Source organism: Tympanuchus pallidicinctus, unplaced genomic scaffold (assembly GCF_026119805.1).
Source record: "Tympanuchus pallidicinctus isolate F22 unplaced genomic scaffold, pur_lepc_1.0 scaffold5, whole genome shotgun sequence".
Taxonomy (NCBI): Eukaryota; Metazoa; Chordata; class Aves; order Galliformes; family Phasianidae; genus Tympanuchus; species Tympanuchus pallidicinctus.
This window is the reverse complement of record NW_026294769.1, coordinates 43,013,062-43,030,650: the sequence shown is the minus strand read 5'-3', so window position 1 is coordinate 43,030,650 and position 17,589 is coordinate 43,013,062. Positions and strand designations below refer to the sequence as shown.

The window sequence follows — 17,589 nt, the reverse complement described above, 5'->3', positions numbered from 1 at the left end:
GGCTGCTTACTGTGCCCTATCAGACTTCCCTCAAACCAAGGCTTTCAACTGAATGTATTTATGAATAACAAAACCAAGCCAAAACACCAAACACACCACAGAATGATTATGAAGGAACAGACAAAAATAAGTTGTTATTTACAGGTGATATACATAATAATACTACTACCTGCCATGATAAGCTTTTACGCACTAACAGCAGTTTTTGCATTGTTAAAAGTTTTCCTTACACAGAAGTCGATCAGAACGATCAGTTTCTCCATACACATGTATGTTATCAGAAATACATTAACTTTTCACATTTCTAAAATTATAAGCACAATTTACCTTTTTTTTTTTTCCCCCTCAAATGTCAAGTGAAGATTTAAAAATGGGACACAAAGACAAGTAGCTATGCATGTTGAAATACCAGTGATTTGGAACATATTGGTGCTTCCAAATATAAATCAGTGAGAAAAGTATTAAATGTTTGGCGTGATCCCCTCACCATCACCACAGGAAGGTTAAAGTAAGATAGCCTTTCAAAGGAGCACTGATTATTGCGTATTATATCTTTGGAAAAGCAGAGTTTTAATCAAAAATATTTTTAATGCAGTTGAAATACAGACACATTTATCCCAAGGAGGAAAAAAGGTAGAATTCGTGATCAGTGAAGTTAACAAATGAATGGCTAATTTGTTCCATCCTTGCTTTGAGTAATCCTGCATACTGCAAATAATCCAGTTCAGAGATGCAGGTACTCCAGCAGACACAAAAGTGGCAATCTAGTTTTACATACCCGATTTTTCATTCTACGTAAATCCTCCAAGCATCTCAGTCTTAAGTTAAATCTTCATTTAAGTGCAGACAGGTTAACAAAGTTCATACCAATATAACAGGGAAAAAAACATTTACCTTTTTTAAACCAGGATATACAAAAGATAATTTGCATAGTTACAATTCAAGCACAAAGTCACTGTAAATAGGTACAAAGGCATTTATAAATTCATTAATACGCTGCTGCTTGTGCGGCATTATCTTAGATATGTACGAATGTAAACCTGAAGGGACTGATGGGAACAGTCAGTGTTTTTGCTTAAAAAAATACGTTAATGTAGAGAATGTTACTTAACGTTTTTTAAAAAATATTTTCTGCAGCAGGAATAAACAGTTCAAATCCCAAAGAAAGCCATCCGAAAATGCCCAAATTCCTTCTATACAGCAGAGAACGTTTCTTCATAGGTTACAAATCTATATACAAAATGAGGCACTAGTTACACTAATTTGGAATGTGTTCTTAATGTTTCAGTTCATCCCAAGACTCCCAAAACAGCGTTGGCTTCTAACTTCCTAGGAAAACATATCTTCAGAAGGTGGCGCGTAAGAAAACCCAACAAACGCATCGTCTGCTTCTAGGACACTGGCATTAACAATGCTGTAATCAGAAGAGATGCAAACTGAATATGGGACCATTTCTTCTGTAAACACCGCATCAAAATTCCCAATATCATCCGGGCCAACCTAGAAAACAGAAGATCTATCATTTCTCACATTAATTCTGTATTTTTTAAATTGTACTATTCTTTCCTATTTAAGTATATAAAGCCTAAGGAAAACCACCACAGCATCCCTGAAAGCATTTATTAGAAGCCTGCTAGTTTTTTTCTGGGCCAGGGATCAGGCCAAGAGCTACACAACATTTATGACACAATAAACGTAAGAAATAGTAAGAAATATTTTCTTTCTTAATTGACTGTTAGAGAAAAAAAAAAATGAAATAAAAACTGTATAACTACGTACAGTTATCTTTCTCCCTTTTCCATCAATAATATAAAACTGTTACATTCCAGCATCAACAGTAGCTACTATAGAGTCACATCTGCAGTAAGGGACCTAACAACTAAAGCACAGTAACATTCAGTTACAGAGAGAAGAAACAAGACAGCAAAGGTTTCTTCATCAAGCAGATGTAAACCACTAGGAAGATGAACAGGAGTAGGGCTGCAACTAAGGCTTATAAAAATAGTCTTCGTAATTTGAAAGAGGCTTATTTAAAAGAAGCTGTAAATTCTTTGGTCTTCAGACACCATAAAAAACTGTGAGCTCTTTGATGGGAAAAAAAGCAGAGGAAACAGTGATGTGTCAAAGTGAGTTTTTAGTCAAAAAGGCAGCATTGCTGCTCAGAAATGTCACTGCTCCAAAGCGCAGTCAGCACTAGGAGGTTCCCATCCACTCTGATACACGCGTATTCTTTCCAAATAGAGGAGCCTGCACAGGCACAAATTTGGTAGCTAGGAACTAAAACAGCACCTACCACGTTAGGATTAAATGGTGGTGGAATCTTCTTCTGTAGTAGGTCAGTCCAGCTGAGAGATTCAAAGAATGGGTGCTTTTGAATTTCAAGCTGCAGTAAAGAATAGAAATCACAGATGTTTCAGAAATCCATCCCATGCATCACAGTAAATGCACAAACAAAACCTAAAGAGGTCAAGTTCTGCATTTACAGTTTATTTTTCAATAAAAGCTGTAGCTGGCAAAAAGAGAATTAAAATTAGCCTGCCTCTACAAACTAGTTTCCTTTTAAAAGCCTGTTTGCTGCTTTTAAGGCTTAAAAATCAATCACAAGGTGGAGCACCTCTCCCACAAAGATAAGCTGTTCAGCTTGGAGAAGGCCCTGGAGAGTCCTCATTGTGGCCTTCTAGTATTTGGGGAGGAGACTTATTAACAGAAGGGGGAACTACTTTTTACACTGTCTGATAGTGTACAAAAAGATGATAGGGACAAAAAGAAATGGCTTTGAAATAAAAGAGAGGAGATTTAGGTTGGATGTTAGCAGGAAACTTTTACTCAGCGAGCAATGAGGTGCTGGAACAGGTTGCCCAGGCAACTTACGGATGCATCATCTCTTGAGGTGCTCAAGGGCAGACTAGATGGAGCCCTGGGCAGCCCGGTCCAGTGGCTGGCAACCCTGCCCACGACATTGGAACTGGATGGTCTTTAATGTCCCTCTGAACCTAAGCCGTTCTATGATGAGGTCAACACACTACCTAACATTAAGGCTGCAATCAGAAGACTCACGATCCATGGATGGAAGCACATCTAGTGCTTTCACAAGTCTTTCTAGATTATTCCTCACTGTACATTTCTGAAGTCGTCTGTGCTTCCTAGCAACATCTTTTTGCAAGTAAAACAAAATAAAATTCACGGCTGTACTGGGAAAACATTTACTATGATTTTAAGTCTGAGGAAAAAAAAAAGAAAAAGCTGCTACTTGTACAGTACTGTTCTATTCTGTGTTTGAGGAACACCTTTTTATGTAGTCAGGTAAACTGATATTACCAGAAAATCACCTTTTTGTTTGATTATTTCCTAGATTAACTAACTAACCAACCTTAGCAATTACTATGCCGGGAATTGTTTCCCTGCTGACTGGTTTGACACCAACCAAGCTAAAAATACTGTATCCCACAACAATTACCCCCTTCCTATTCCAAACATCTTTCAGGACTTGATGACCAAAACTGATATTTTTAAAGAAGAAAAAAGAAAAAAAACCAAACAGGGACAGATACATGGAAATGCATTTTCTGTCTCCTGCTATTAAACTTGTATGATGCACTCAGATTTATTCGTGCCTATTTAAATGAAGAAGAGCTTGATAAATTAGGAGATTACATACAAAATCTTCCCTTGCTCCAAGTCTGCTTTGCCGATCTTTCTCCAAAAGTTCCTCCAGAATGGACCAGGCTGTGAGACTGATTCCTGGACGCAAGACCAGGGGCTTGTGAAGAATATTCTCATACATCTCAGCAACGTCACGGCAGTAAAAAGGAGGCTAAAAAACCCAAATGTTACGCATTAATCCAAAGCTACATCAGCATTTTGTTTCACATGCATGGACCAACAACCAAATCTGTAAGAAGCAAACTACTAAGAGTGAAGGAAGAAACCTTAAGACACAGCTAACTTCTAATTCAGTCATTCACACAGCCAGCTCTCCATGCTTGATATCTTCCCCCTGCCACCTCCTCTTTCCATAACATGTTCTCACACTCACAGGTAACGTAACTGCAGATGCCACCAAGATTCAAAGCTCCCACTGTGCTTGCCTGGAAAGAATGAGAGTGGGAAAAGAAATCTATTTCCCTACTTAATATCCAGATGCATATAACACTAGAAAGAAAGGTAACAGAACAGATTATTATTAGAGTGATTACAGATGACGGAATTAGTATAGTAAGATTTTTTTTCTTTTAATATTGTATCAAGAAGCAGAAGAACTAGGAGAAATCCTGGAAGACCCAAGCCAAAATACATGTTTTAATTTATTGGGTGCTATTGCTGTTGATTCTATTTACTTCAACATCTCTCTAGTTATCACTGTTTGTCTTTAGCCGACGTCCAGAAGTTCAGTGGAAAGCAGAAGTTTAGACATTGAGAGGCAATGCCAAATCCCAAAGAGAAAAAGAGATGCTATGTTAAAACAAATCATTCATCCACTGAAGTAGAGTACTTCAATGCTCTACAAAAAGTTAGCATCCTTAATGGCACTTTCCCACCTATATTAAATACATACCAGTCCATAAAGCATTTCATAAAGAACTGCACCAAGGCACCACCAGTCTACTGTGTTGTCATAGGGCTGCTTTTTAATAACTTCTGGTGCGAGATACTAAAAACGAAATAAAAAAAAAAGCAGTGCATTAGGATAGCAATGATAAAATCTGGGTTTTTAGGTTTTAGTCATAGTTTCAGAAGAAATCTAACTCACTAACACCATAGTACAAGCAAAGGCATTTCACAGTACAAGGCTATTTGTTGTGGACATGTAGTATAGAATTACTGTGGCTGGATCCTTGTCATCTCAGTCGCCCCTGCACAGCGCACACACGGTTTCTAAAGCCTTCTCTCAGAACACAAGATTGCTCACTGGTATCCACCTTCTGACATTTAATGTACAAAATAGATCTATTTGTTAATGGACAAGGCAGGTACCATTTGTAATGAGGCGGTAAGTCACTGTTCAATGGTGTCAGCATTTCTCAAACTTTTGTATGCTCGAGTGCTCTGTACCTCATTCGTCTATAGATAACCCTACAGAAAGCATGAAAAGCAGCAGAGCATTTTGAACTAACTTTCCTAATTTTTCATAACTTTCTGCATAGTGAGTTGGAACTAAGTCATTCAACTCAGTGTTGAGAAACACAGACAATATCATTACACTTTTCACAGGATTGTGAAAGATTTTAACCTAAATCTTGGCACGTAAAGACTAATATTCAGTTGCTGTGTTTAGTCTTGGTATTTTAAAGAGCTGAAATTAAGCATCCTGTTACGCTGCAGTTCATGCAAATCCACGATAAGCACAAAGTCCACACTTCTGAGCATGGGACAAAAATCACAGAATCACAGAATTGTAGGGGTTAGAAGGGACCTCCAGAGATCATCGAGTCCAACCCCCCTGCCAAAGCAGGGTCCCTACAGCAGGTCGCACAGGTAGGCATCCAGGCAGGTCTTGAACATCTCCAAAATCTCATAGATTGTCCTCCAACAACTCCAAAACCATCACTGTTTTATATACACTGTGCTTTCCAAAACAATCCAACAAATGCTATTTCAGCTCAGATTACCATGTAAATTCCTACTCTAATGATAGCTAGGATAAGTTGTCACATGTTGCCCTTTTATTTTTTCCCTTTTGAGTTCAAATGTTTCAGTACATTATCCCTCACCCATCCTTTACTGCTTTCAAAGGCCTTTCCTGTAATTTGAAGTGTATTTTATCAAAATATCAAAGCCACTGCTCTTGACATCTAGGTGAATACCTCATACATTTTTAAGACTTCCAGATTCTGAGTTTTCCAGTCCATTTTTCTTAGTAAAAAGAAGACAATAGAGTCAGTAAGTTCAAAGCTTCTCCCACACACAAAATTTGTTCATGTCTCAAAGATACAAAGTGCTTCTAAACTTACTAAAAATTAATGGCAGGATACAGTACATAGATTCCTATTGGCAAATCTGTGACAGCTGTTACACAAGCCAACTGTCTTACTTCTAGTCAGACACATGGGAAGAAATAGTATGTGAAAAGGATTGGGAAGAGGGAAGAGGACAGACAAGAGTTATGAGAATGTGGGTAGCTAAGTAGGAGATACTGAACATTAGTAAGTAGTACAAAGAACAGACCTGCAGTGAACTTGTCTTTGGTTTCATGGAAGAACCCGTAAAAAGAATTTAAGTCCTCAACAACACATAACTATAAATACACACATATTTGATTTTCCGTTTACAAAACCAGTAACACTCAACAACCATTTGTTACCAGCCAAAAGATGCCAAAGTCATCAACATACTTCTGGTGTCCCACAAAACGTTGCAGTAGTATCAGAACTTGCAATCCCTTCTTTACAAAGTCCAAAGTCTGTCAGCACAACATGACCCTGTTTAAGAAACAGAGTTTTAAAAAACAGAACACAATCAACGTTTACAAATCCACGTGTCAATTCTGACAGAGGACATATAAAATACAAAAACATTGCTTACTTACTAGTGAATCTAGGAGAATGTTTTCTGGTTTTAAATCCCTATTAAAAAAAAAAAAATCTTTGTATGAACTCAGAACAGCAGTCACTAACACAAAAGCTTCAAAGGCAACGACTTATTTTTCAGCTGAAAGGAAGCTTGACATTTCGGTGAAAACATTTTGTTCAAATTTCCCGAGATCATTTCATGCAGTAATTTTTATATATTAATTTGTCCTATTTTGAACTTCCACAGGACAAGAATACACTTCAGAAACCTACCTGTACACAATATTTATGGAGTGCAAGTATCCCAGTGCACTGGCTATTTCAGCAGCATAAAATCTGGCTCTGTGCTCAGGAAAGGAACGTTCTCTTTGTAAATGAAAGAACAGCTGTAAATATGCAAAGTAGTAAATAAGAAAAAACAAATCATACACAAAACCAAGTTAATATGGTATAATTTTAACAGCAATTTTATTGAGCTGCCTACAATTTTAAGAATGCAAAATGAAATAAAATTGACAACATTCCTTCACTCACTTCCTTTTTTCTTTCACAGCTTAGAAATAAATAGACAACTTACTAACAAGGATATGCCCTTAAAAGCAAGGCCAGTCAGAAAGAACTAGAGAAAACCATGTTAACTGAGGGTGACAAGATTCAATTACGCAAGATCACAGAATTGCAGAATGGCTTGGGTTGGAAGGGACCTCAAGGATCACCAAGATCCAAACACCCCCCGCCACAGGCAGGGCTGCCAGCTGTTAGACCAAGTACTAGATCAGGTTGCACGGGGCCCTATCCAACCTGGCCTTAAACACCTCTAGTGATGGGGCATGCACAACAGTGCATAAATAGTCTCCTAACAGATAGTCAGGTGCCACACAAAGAACCTTTCATTTCTGACTATCTCTGTGTTCAGACTTCTGTATAAAAGTGTCTTATTCTGAGAGCACTTGGGGAGATGTATGTTCCAGCCTGCTCATCCCTTAATGTTCTCAACTACAGACAGTCTTCAGACTTTAAACAAGTTGAGCATATGCACAAATCTTGCCAAAGATTAAATCATACACACATGAAACTGTACTATACATTCAATTAATAAAGAACAAATTCTGTTTTCTATCTGCAAAATTTGAAAGAAAATATAGCAAGCAACCAAAATCTTACAAGTTCTTAATTCCACTTTGAAAGCTGTTTTGAACTGTGTTTTAGCTTGCCAGGAAGAATGCCAAATGAAGCAGAGTAGAGCAAACCTGGAGTTTGATCATATTCTTCTAATAAGATGACAGTGCATCAGACCAGAGAAAGGCCCATCAAGTGCAGATTCCAGCACTCAAAGGGAGTCAGAATCTCAATTCTAGGAGCATCATGAATGCTGCCATGTAGTCTTCATGAATATCAACCAACATAGGTCACAGTATGAACCTCACCCTGCTTTATTCACCATATGTATATCCTGAGTGTATTCAGATGCAGTGACATAACAGGAAAACCTGAGATATGCAGAAACAAACAAATGTAAATTCTGCCCTTTCTTCTCCTGCCCTCTGCCAGGTGCTAGTTTCTACTATCTACAACAGTACTGCTAGAGTACAAGCAGCTTCCCTTTTAAGCATTTATGTTGTATAGTTACTTGCACACAATCATTTTTCACTACGCTTTGTGATCTTGGACTGGATGATCTTTTAGGTCTTTTCCAACCTTGGTGATTCTATGATCTTCAATCACAACTCATTTGCTAGACAGGTCCAGGTATTATTAGCATACAATTAGCATACAATAGTATCTTCTGAAGAAATAAAAACAACTTTTTATACCCTTATCATGTTTAGTAGCTATTCAATCATGAGTTTCTCGAGCACTCCTCAAAGTACTCTGAAAAGCAAGAGCTAAAGGCAAGCTGCTCCAGAACACTATTCAAGTATTTATAGACTTTTTCTAATGCTTTTAGAAGTTTTCCCTTAGGTTACTCGTGGACTCCTCATCCTCAACAGCATCACTCCAAGGAGAAGAATCCTGAGAATAAGGCTATTTGGCAGTAAGCAATTACATCTGCAAAGCCACAGAAGTATCCCAGGATTTCAAGAGACATCATAGCAATAAAATCAGTTGTCTGTTTGCTTGTTTCCTTCCTCACACTTTTGAAATACGAACACCTCAGATAATGCAGATGAAAAAGGAAAAGAATTTTACATGCTGAAGAATGTCAATATATGATTAATTAATAACTGATAAATTTAGGCAACTGTCAAAGAGACAGTATTTCTATCTGACAATCATAAATTAATTCTGTATTAACGCTGCTGATAAGAAGAGGAACAGGGTCTGTCTAGCTATGGAAGCCTGCAGGAATAGCATCACTGGAGATTAAGTAACGGGATTTCCAAAACTTGGGAGAATACTGATCACAGCCCATTGCAAAGGATCATTTTGTTACTCCCACAGAATAACAGAACTGCAGAATAAACAGACACAAATCCAAGTAGAATCCCCACATACCTCTCCTCCGTTAACAAAATCCAGGACAAAGTAAAGCTTTTCTGTTGTTTGGAATGAGTAATGTAATCCAACTAGAAATGGATGTTTCACATTTTTCAGAAGCACATTACGTTCAGCCATGATATGTTTTTGCTGTAAGGAAGTAAAGGATCAGTAAGTAAACAGACACAATTTTGTAATGAAGGGAAAAAAGCGCGTGGAGAAAGTGCATTTCTTTATACCTCTTTCCTGTTAAGAACAATTTTTTTCTGCAGCACTTTGACAGCATAATATTTCCCATCCAGTTTTCTTTTTGCAAGAAGAACCTGCGAAATTCACAACAAATGAAGAAATGTTATGGCTGCAGTTCACATTCCACTGATGGCTTGCTAATTTCAGCATAACTGAAAAGCATTAATGCTATGTGTCCACAATAGTCTCTTTGTTTTTAATACAGTCAATCGCTAATAGTGTGATCTTACAGTTCAGTACAGTCTATATATTGATATAACGAAAAGCTAAATGCATCTCTTTGGAAAGCATCAATATTAGTCATTTTTCAGCACTGCTCAGAGTTGTTTCAGTGATGTTTGCACTGCTCCATAGCACCAGGCGCTTGACAAGGCAGAACAAAGGAAAATGCAGGGTTTGTACTCCAGCTGCATAAGCACAGGGGTACCTCCCTTCCTCTCTTGGGGCAAGAGGGGATCCCTACTGCTCTTAGCAAGAAAGGGAAACACTGATTTTTTTTAATCCCAACAAGCAACCAAGGCAGGCAACAAGTACCATGAGAAAATAACAATGGCAGGGCTATGGAGAAGTAGCAACAGGAATCCAACACGGGAGTTTACGTGCATGAGACACCCGCCGGCACCCCTGCACCACAGCGAGTCACAGCAATCACACAGCTCACCTTGCCAAAGCTGCCTTTCCCAATAACTTTCAGGAAATCAAAGTCCGTTGGCTTAGCGCTGAAAGATATTTAGGAGGGAGACAGGTCATTTGGGGACAAATTACAAGCTTCATAGCTGTACAGAATTCTAGTGTAGCCCTTCAACCGTAATGTGAAGTCAGCACCTTTCTTAATTCTTCGTGCTAATCAACAACTGGACTTCTGCAAAGCTGCCCTTCATCTTGGAATTCCATTTTCCTCCAGAAAAAGTGACAGAGCTAAAGCATTTGAATTTATTTCATTTTTTTCATTTTAAGTGTAAGTGCAGAGGATGAACAAGGCTATTCTTTCCAACCCCCCCCACCCAGAGACTCAAGATTCTTCTAATTTTTAAGTCTTCTTTTCCCCATGACTCTTCCCAAAGCTTACCTCCCATTTCCAGACATCCAATCGGATTCTGAAGCTTACATGACAGAAGGAAGGAGTTTATCATTCATCCTCTTTCCTCATCCCATCCTTCCTACATCCATTGCTTTCCCAGTTTAAAGTGACAGGAGGGAGGCCCAACACCTTCCTCTTCTATGTGTTATTTGTATGAACTCACTGTTTTTCCATTTGCCAAGTCACTACTACTTTCAGCAATTTCCACTAATTACCTCACTTTTTCCTAAGTACAATTTAGAGGTATTGTTGTCAACAAAACAATTATGTTTTCCACCTCTGAAACAACTGTTACGACACTCTCCTCGTTTATTGCCCCTCAAAGGAAGCACTTTTACAATTTCATTTCTCACTGCAATCTGTTAAGCACTTCTTCCTGTTAGCCCAGAAAAAAAATCTGAGAGGAAAGATAAATCAAAATAGGTGTCATCTCTCAGATGAAAAAAGCACAGGGAACTGAGAAAGCAGTTTACAGAAGTAAACACCAGAGAAGCAAGTTGTAACTGCAGTGATAAAGTTTGTAATACCAACAATTTAAGCTGCTCCTTTGCCATGCATTAAAACAAATGTGTTTTCAGAATGTTTCACATTCCTAACTGCTGTGGGACCATTCCAGAAAGAGAGAGGGTTTTGTTTTTTGTTTATTTTTCGCCATAGAATCCTCATGTGAAAGGACAGCAGACTAACAAAACCTGAAGATGAAAAGGGAAATAAAGGGAAATGTCTTAACGGAGTTCATTTACTGAACACAGGATTAAATGTCTTGCTTCCTTCTGGGCAGAGAAAAGATAAAGCCACATATTCAAACCACTCTTCATACTATTAGCAATTATATTCAGTCCAATTTTTCAGTATACAGTTAATTGAAAAACCTACTGAGGATTTCCAGATGGTCCCAAGTTGATATTCGGTGAGGTAGAATTTAACTGTTGGAAGAAACAAATAGAATACAATAAAATAAACCTTTCTTATGCTTCAATCAGTAGTAATTTCAAAATACTAATTTCTTCAAGCTATATCTTTACACCTGTTGATAGGTTTTGAAGATATCAAATATTCTGATATCTCTTTAAAGATATCTAGGATTGTGAACTTCTTAAATTTCAAGTATCTGCCCACCAACACCTTCTCACAAAACATTTCTATATACACCATATGGAAGAAAAAAGGTAATAAAATAATTATGTCCAAACAGAGAGGACAAGATTAGGAACAAAAATTTAAGGCTGTGTCAACAAACAGCGTTCCTCATGGAGAACTTAGACCCTTCTGCAACTGCTTTTTACCTTTTATTCCAATAACATTACTGTAGAACTCCACTGTTTATGCAAGAGTCTAATTAATTAAGGATATGGTGCTTTAAAAAACAAAACCAGTTTCCTCTACCAAGAAAAGCCACTAGGAATCTTTCCTACCCTGACAATAATGGATAACTCAATTCCAAGAAAGGCACAAATCTCACCAGTACACACTGATGATGGAATCTCTAAATTATGTGGACAGGAGGAAATACCTTCATCTAAGCAACTTTCTCCAATTTGTTTTCAAATAAAAAAGCAGTTCTAGTACTCTCACTGTGCTTTTGGATTTTATCAGAGAAAATAAACTTGAAGAACAATTTATCCAGAGACGGGCCAGCAGGCATCACAAAATGAGCACGCCCACAGGAACAGAGCATGCCCTGACATCAACACCAGATGTGACAGCTGCACCAATAGTAACCAATCACACAACAGTACTCAGCAGATTTAGAAAAGTCAGCGTGCAAGTTTCAGTACTGCAGGGATTGGGAAGGGGATCGTTCTTATTCCTGGTCACACAAATTCATCGCTTACAGTGACTACGACAGCACCCATTTCCTATGACAGCCTATCGGTTCAGCACGAGTGCCCCACTTATCTTGAAATTTGTTATCATGTAATACACTGTTAATTTTCTATGGAAGCTTTTCATGTTATTTAAAGCATTTTCAAACGAAGAGGAGGAAATCTGTCATCTAAATTAAATTCTGCTGTATGCTCACCATGCTGTCAAGCACTCAAAAAACAAAAAGCAAAAGACTGGCATTCTTTGGAAGTGAGACTTTGAGAAAACACGGTGCATTGTGTGTGATCCACAGCTGATTCAAATAGCCTGTTTGTATATTCTGTAAGAGGACTGAATAAAAAGAGAAGTCCTAAGGCCACGAAGTAAACCAGAGAAAATAAACTTAATTATGGCACTTCTGCCTTCCTAGAAAGACTCTCTTCAATCAGCACTGTTTCTGAAGACTGTAAATTAACTTTCAGACAACCCATCTAAACTGCACTTCTTTAGGGGCTTTTCTGACAGAAGAGGCTTGACAGTGTTAAATGTGAGCTAAAGTTAAATTCAGCAACTTAAAGAAAGATCGCAACTTTTTTTTTTCCTTCATGAGAATTATACTTCACAGAACGGCTCGTGTTGGAAGGGACCTTAAAGCTCATCTCGTTCCAACCCTTAATGACATCTCTCTTTCTTTTAAAGACAAACAAAAAATCATTCAATTGCCTCTGCTCCTTGACAGTCATCATTAGCAAGAGTGCTCGAGGAGACTGAAAAAACTGACAGCTAAACTATAACTCAATCTGTGCCTCTTCTACTCACAGCAAGTGGGGAAAGAAGCAAGACAAAGCTCATGATCAGAATTACTTCTCTCTGCAGTTTATACTAGACAGGAAAACATCTTACAGCCTGCAGCAGAACAGTTCTGCTTAAAAGATCATGGGAGAGATTTATTGCAAAACCAACTGGTAATCTTCTGTAAGTAATATATTTAAGATTGCTGTCAAGTAGTTAAAATTTAGGAGACTGATCTATATCTATGCTTTATTACCTTCTGATTACTCCTTTCATCTTCATCTTCAGATGGATCTGACTGGTGTTTTGGGTTATCCATCTGAAGAAATGCTCTGACATCTGGGCTAGAAAGAAGCACAGTTCAATACATTAGGAAACCAATAACTTGCATGATTTTCAGCCAGAATCACAGAAAGAGTAATGGCTTTGACACATCACAGTCACTAATCACAAAGTTTTACACTTACAGTAATTAAGGACTGTGTGCAAGAAATGCTTTTACAGAAATGTAATTGCTGAGTATGTTGCATACAGTATGTAAGATTTTTTCAACTTGCAAAAATGTGAAATGTTGCAGTATACATATGTGGAGACTTCATGAGGGAATGGTCAGTAGGACCGCATTAAAGTAATCAGTTGAAGAAAAGGCCCCATCCAAAGCCTAAGTTTCAACTGGCCAGCAACCGTAAGTAAATCTATTTGCTTTCAACACCGCCAAAACAAAAGTAAAACACATCAAAAGATCAAGAAATGCATGCCCCAAGAGGTATGTGGTAGTAATGTTCCTGTCCCCATCTGCCTTTAAGTGAAGCATCACTGTTTTGAAATTTCAGTGCACTCTAGCTGGGCATGACAAGGCAACACAAGAAATCTTTCCACCTCAGGACAAACTGCCACCCTTCAGAAACTGGTAAGAGAGACTGTAAGATTCCCATTGTACACAGGGACATGCAAGTGAGGCAAAATTAATTCCTGAATGGGTCTCATTTACAGCTATACACCACTTGAAGAGATGACTCGAGCCTTTCAAGTTCACTAAAAGGCAGATGGTTTATGCAGGAAGAAATTTCACTTAGATTTCAGAGTTTTTTCATACGTTCTCAGGGCGGCTGCAGTTAGGAAACTCTGCATGAGCTGTTCAGTACAAGAAAAAAAAAAAAAAAAAGCCCTCAAAACAACAACCAGCCCACACCCTGCACCATGAAGCTGCTCTTTTAGAGTAACAACATAGGGTAGTTTTTATATTAGAAGCAGATACCCTTATTTTGCTATTTTCAGTCTATTTTACCTTCTGCACTTCTGTAAAGCAAGGATCAGAAGTGAGAGATTAATTAGTTTTGACACTTCTCCAGATAATGTATTTCACATCAGTGTTACGGAACCTAACTCAGGTCATACTCTACTAACACTCACAGTCTCCATTGCTTATGTTCTGTATTCCTAAATTCTGTATGGATGGAATGCAATTTCAGTTACCATTAGCCTTTCAGGAGTGAGACTGTTCACACAATTTCACAACCATTTCAGCTTACTTTTCCCAATCTTACATAAACTCCAAATTCTGATCTATTTCAGGATATGTTTGGTATCCTTGGTCCCAGGAAGAGTAAAATAACTGGTAGGAAATTTACAGTAATATTGACCTACAAGTGACAACAATTAAAAGTTTCAGAACCTCTGGTTATCATAAAATGAAGAAAAAGTTATGGTTAACATTTTTCACTAGACATGGAATTCCAAAATCTGCCCTAATTACCTTCCCTCATCCATTATTTTGGGCAACTGGCTGATTAAGCAGGGCATGGTGCAATACATCTCAAGTAGTTACTGTAGTAACTTTGTCCATTACTGAGTTCAGAGCAGAAAAAAAAATCACTTTGTGGGGAAAGGCTGCTGACCAGTTTTGGGTATTCAGCAATTTCTGCAATATGGAGCAGCCAGCGGCACAACTGATGAATGTTACATGGTTCACATCTAATTCCAGAAGCTGTGAAAGACTGCAGAAGTAGTGATTAGAGTAAAGTTTAATGGACCCACTTCTTCACCAAGGTTGCAGTGTGACCATTAGCTCAGGTGCTGCATTAATTCAAAGGATTTCAAAATAAACTGAAACTGTTTCTAAAATAACCTCTCATATCAAATTGAATGGATTAAAAAAAAGCGTAGGTGGAATGTTCAATGCACACTGCCTATTTTTTACCAGTAAGCTGTTTGTCCCTGGACTTTTATGATGGACCGGATACATTCTGTTCATGCATTATCTCTGAAATCCACAAAGAGGCCCCAAACTCCCCCTAAATGTAGTTCCCTCAGTGGCAGTACTTCTGTGCTCACGTGGGAAGGCTAACACATGCCAGCCATACAAAAAGTGAGGAGAAACATAAACAAGCTCAAGAAGTTGCAAACTTTGAAACACAATGGTACAATTAATTGGCATTGACAGAACCTAAGTGTCTAAAGTATACTCCCTGGTGTGTGCTTTATATCTTAAACTGTAAAGACCCTTTTCAAAAAATGTGAAATGCTGCTATCTTTCTTACACAAAATAGTGCTCATAACTAACAAATTACCAGCTCCTACCCAGGACAGCAGTCATCAAAGGAGAAGCATCAGCAGATCTCCACCCCCTTGGAGATTTGTTTTGTACACGCTGCATTCTACCCACGAGTGCAGGTTCTCCAACAAATATGGTTAGCTGAGCAAACACAGCTCAAAGCTGGCCCATGTAATTCCCAATTCAGTCTAAGACAAGATTCACCCAGCCCAGTATCCCACATGACAGGGACTGCAGGAAAACCCTTCACCACCCACTACAGGGTCTCTCTATTCACTCTAGCAGATTGTAGGTTTTGTCAGGTTTACTACTGAGCAGAAAGGTTTGATTCTGATACGCTATCTAACAAACAAGACCCAAGAACAAAGTCCACTGAAAGAAAAACAAAACACAGCACAGAGTTACGTGTTTCAGAGAATAATGTAGAGATCACCATCACAGACACACTGAATCTGACATCTGTGCTTTTCAATTCAGACATTCAAGTGCCTTCCCTTCCAGAAGTGGGAAGCCACCATGAACCACTCTTCAGCTTTTACTGAAATCGTTTTCCCAAGCAGGACTTAAAAAGCATAAAATCTCAATATCTGTTTTAATGCTTAAAGATTTAGTGGAAGATGAGCTTCTTTCCATTACTCTGAGAACAAGCAGCCCCCTAACACTTCCTTGTATGTTACCAAGTTTCTGAGAGTTATTTTAGCTAACATCAAATTTATTATTAAAGCAAAACAGTTCAAATGTGTATACGGGCTACCTGTAAAGACTCAGGCACTGCATACTCCTTTAGTTTCTAGCAGGTTGTGCCAAGACACTCGAGATCATCAACCTTTGGTATTTCTTTCCTGCTCATGTTTATCGGCACATAGAAAAGGCAACAGAGTATGTAATTACTAACATGATTTGCTGTAATCTGTGATGCATACAGAAGCACGGCTTTGTTTCTGGAGAACTAATATGAAATGTTTAGAGACAATATTTGGTATTTGGACATACTGGCAAGAGAGTCGTGCTAAATTAATTAAAAAAAAAAAAAAAAAAAAAAGATCTGAATCTTTTCAATAATTTAACAAAACAGATTTGTTTTTAACAGTTAGTTATTCTGCAGTGTTTTCTATTCTTTCCCAAAGAACATCAATGCTATGACTGCAAAACTCACAGCACTTCCTTCAGTGGAAAACTATTTTGCCATAAAGCCTTTGTTTCAAAGTTTTTTCCACTTATCACAATGAACCTATATATGCCATTCTTTTTCTTCCAAAGAAAGGAAGTACATAGTTCAACTTAATCAACATTACATAATTTGCTTGTTGGAAAATAAAATCTGATGGCAGACTTCAAACTGCAGCAATATGCTCTGGTATTTATTTCCTGTGGGAAATGGACAGTTTCATGGGTTGTACTGATAGGATAATTAAACAAAGCACATGTAGTAAAGAAACGCAGAGCTAAAGACAGAAATAGAACGTTACTGATTTACTAATTCAAGCAACGTAGAAAGCTCCATGGCTTTATCTTAAATTGATTAGGTCTAGGTTGAAACTGAAAGAAAACTGAGGTTTACCCTCAAAATCAGTTCACACAAGTGTCCTCCTCCAAATTTGTAATGCAGAAACTGTTTGTAATTTATCACCACTTCATCACCATCCCACCGATGGAGGTTATCACACATACAGGTCTTCTGACAGAAGATTTAGCATGGAATCTTATTAATGTGTTTCAGGCAAGTTCCAAGCCACCAAAAGAAGGTGACCAAGCTACTTGGTTAAGATGCTTAAAACAAGTTCTGGAGTACACACATGAACGGCTCTAAGAAAACCTGCAGGATCGTGGGGGTTGGAAGGGAGCTCTGAGCATCATCTACTCCAATCCCCCTGCTAAAAGTAGGTTCTGTAGAATAGGTTGCACAGGAACACATCCAGATGTGTTATGAGTATCTCCAGAGGAGACTGCACAATCCCTGTGAGCAGCCTGTTCCAGTGCTCTGTCATCCTTACTATAAAGTTATTTCCTCATGCTTGCATGGACCAGTTTGCACCATTGCCCCTTGTCCTTTCAATGCACACCACTGAAAAAAGCCTGGTCCCATCCACTTGACTCCCACCCTTTAGATATTTATAAGC

The 17,589-nt window shown here is 38.2% G+C and overlaps 1 protein-coding gene across 8 annotated transcripts in view; it reads right to left on the bottom strand.

Moving 5' to 3' along the window:
* Positions 1-106: 106 nt before the first annotated feature.
* SGK3 (serum/glucocorticoid regulated kinase family member 3) overlaps positions 107-17,589 on the bottom strand; it is a 55,852-nt gene continuing 38,369 nt past the window's right edge. For 7 of the 8 annotated variants that reach the window (XM_052703688.1, XM_052703683.1, XM_052703687.1 and 4 more), the window contains 12 exons: positions 13,172-13,259; positions 11,194-11,243; positions 9,898-9,955; positions 9,227-9,310; positions 9,006-9,137; positions 6,783-6,895; positions 6,527-6,563; positions 6,333-6,419; positions 4,556-4,651; positions 3,659-3,814; positions 2,294-2,383; positions 107-1,500 (listed from right to left, as the gene is read on the bottom strand). In XM_052703688.1, the coding sequence (XP_052559648.1) occupies positions 1,330-1,500; positions 2,294-2,383; positions 3,659-3,814; positions 4,556-4,651; positions 6,333-6,419; positions 6,527-6,563; positions 6,783-6,895; positions 9,006-9,137; positions 9,227-9,310; positions 9,898-9,955; positions 11,194-11,243; positions 13,172-13,259 (1,162 nt within the window). In that variant the 3' untranslated portion in view covers positions 107-1,329. Of the gene's footprint in view, positions 1,517-2,293; positions 2,384-3,658; positions 3,815-4,555; positions 4,652-6,332; positions 6,420-6,526; positions 6,564-6,782; positions 6,896-9,005; positions 9,138-9,226; positions 9,311-9,897; positions 9,956-11,193; positions 11,244-13,171; positions 13,260-17,589 lie in introns of all 8 variants that reach the window. The other variant, XM_052703690.1, reaches the window with a different exon arrangement.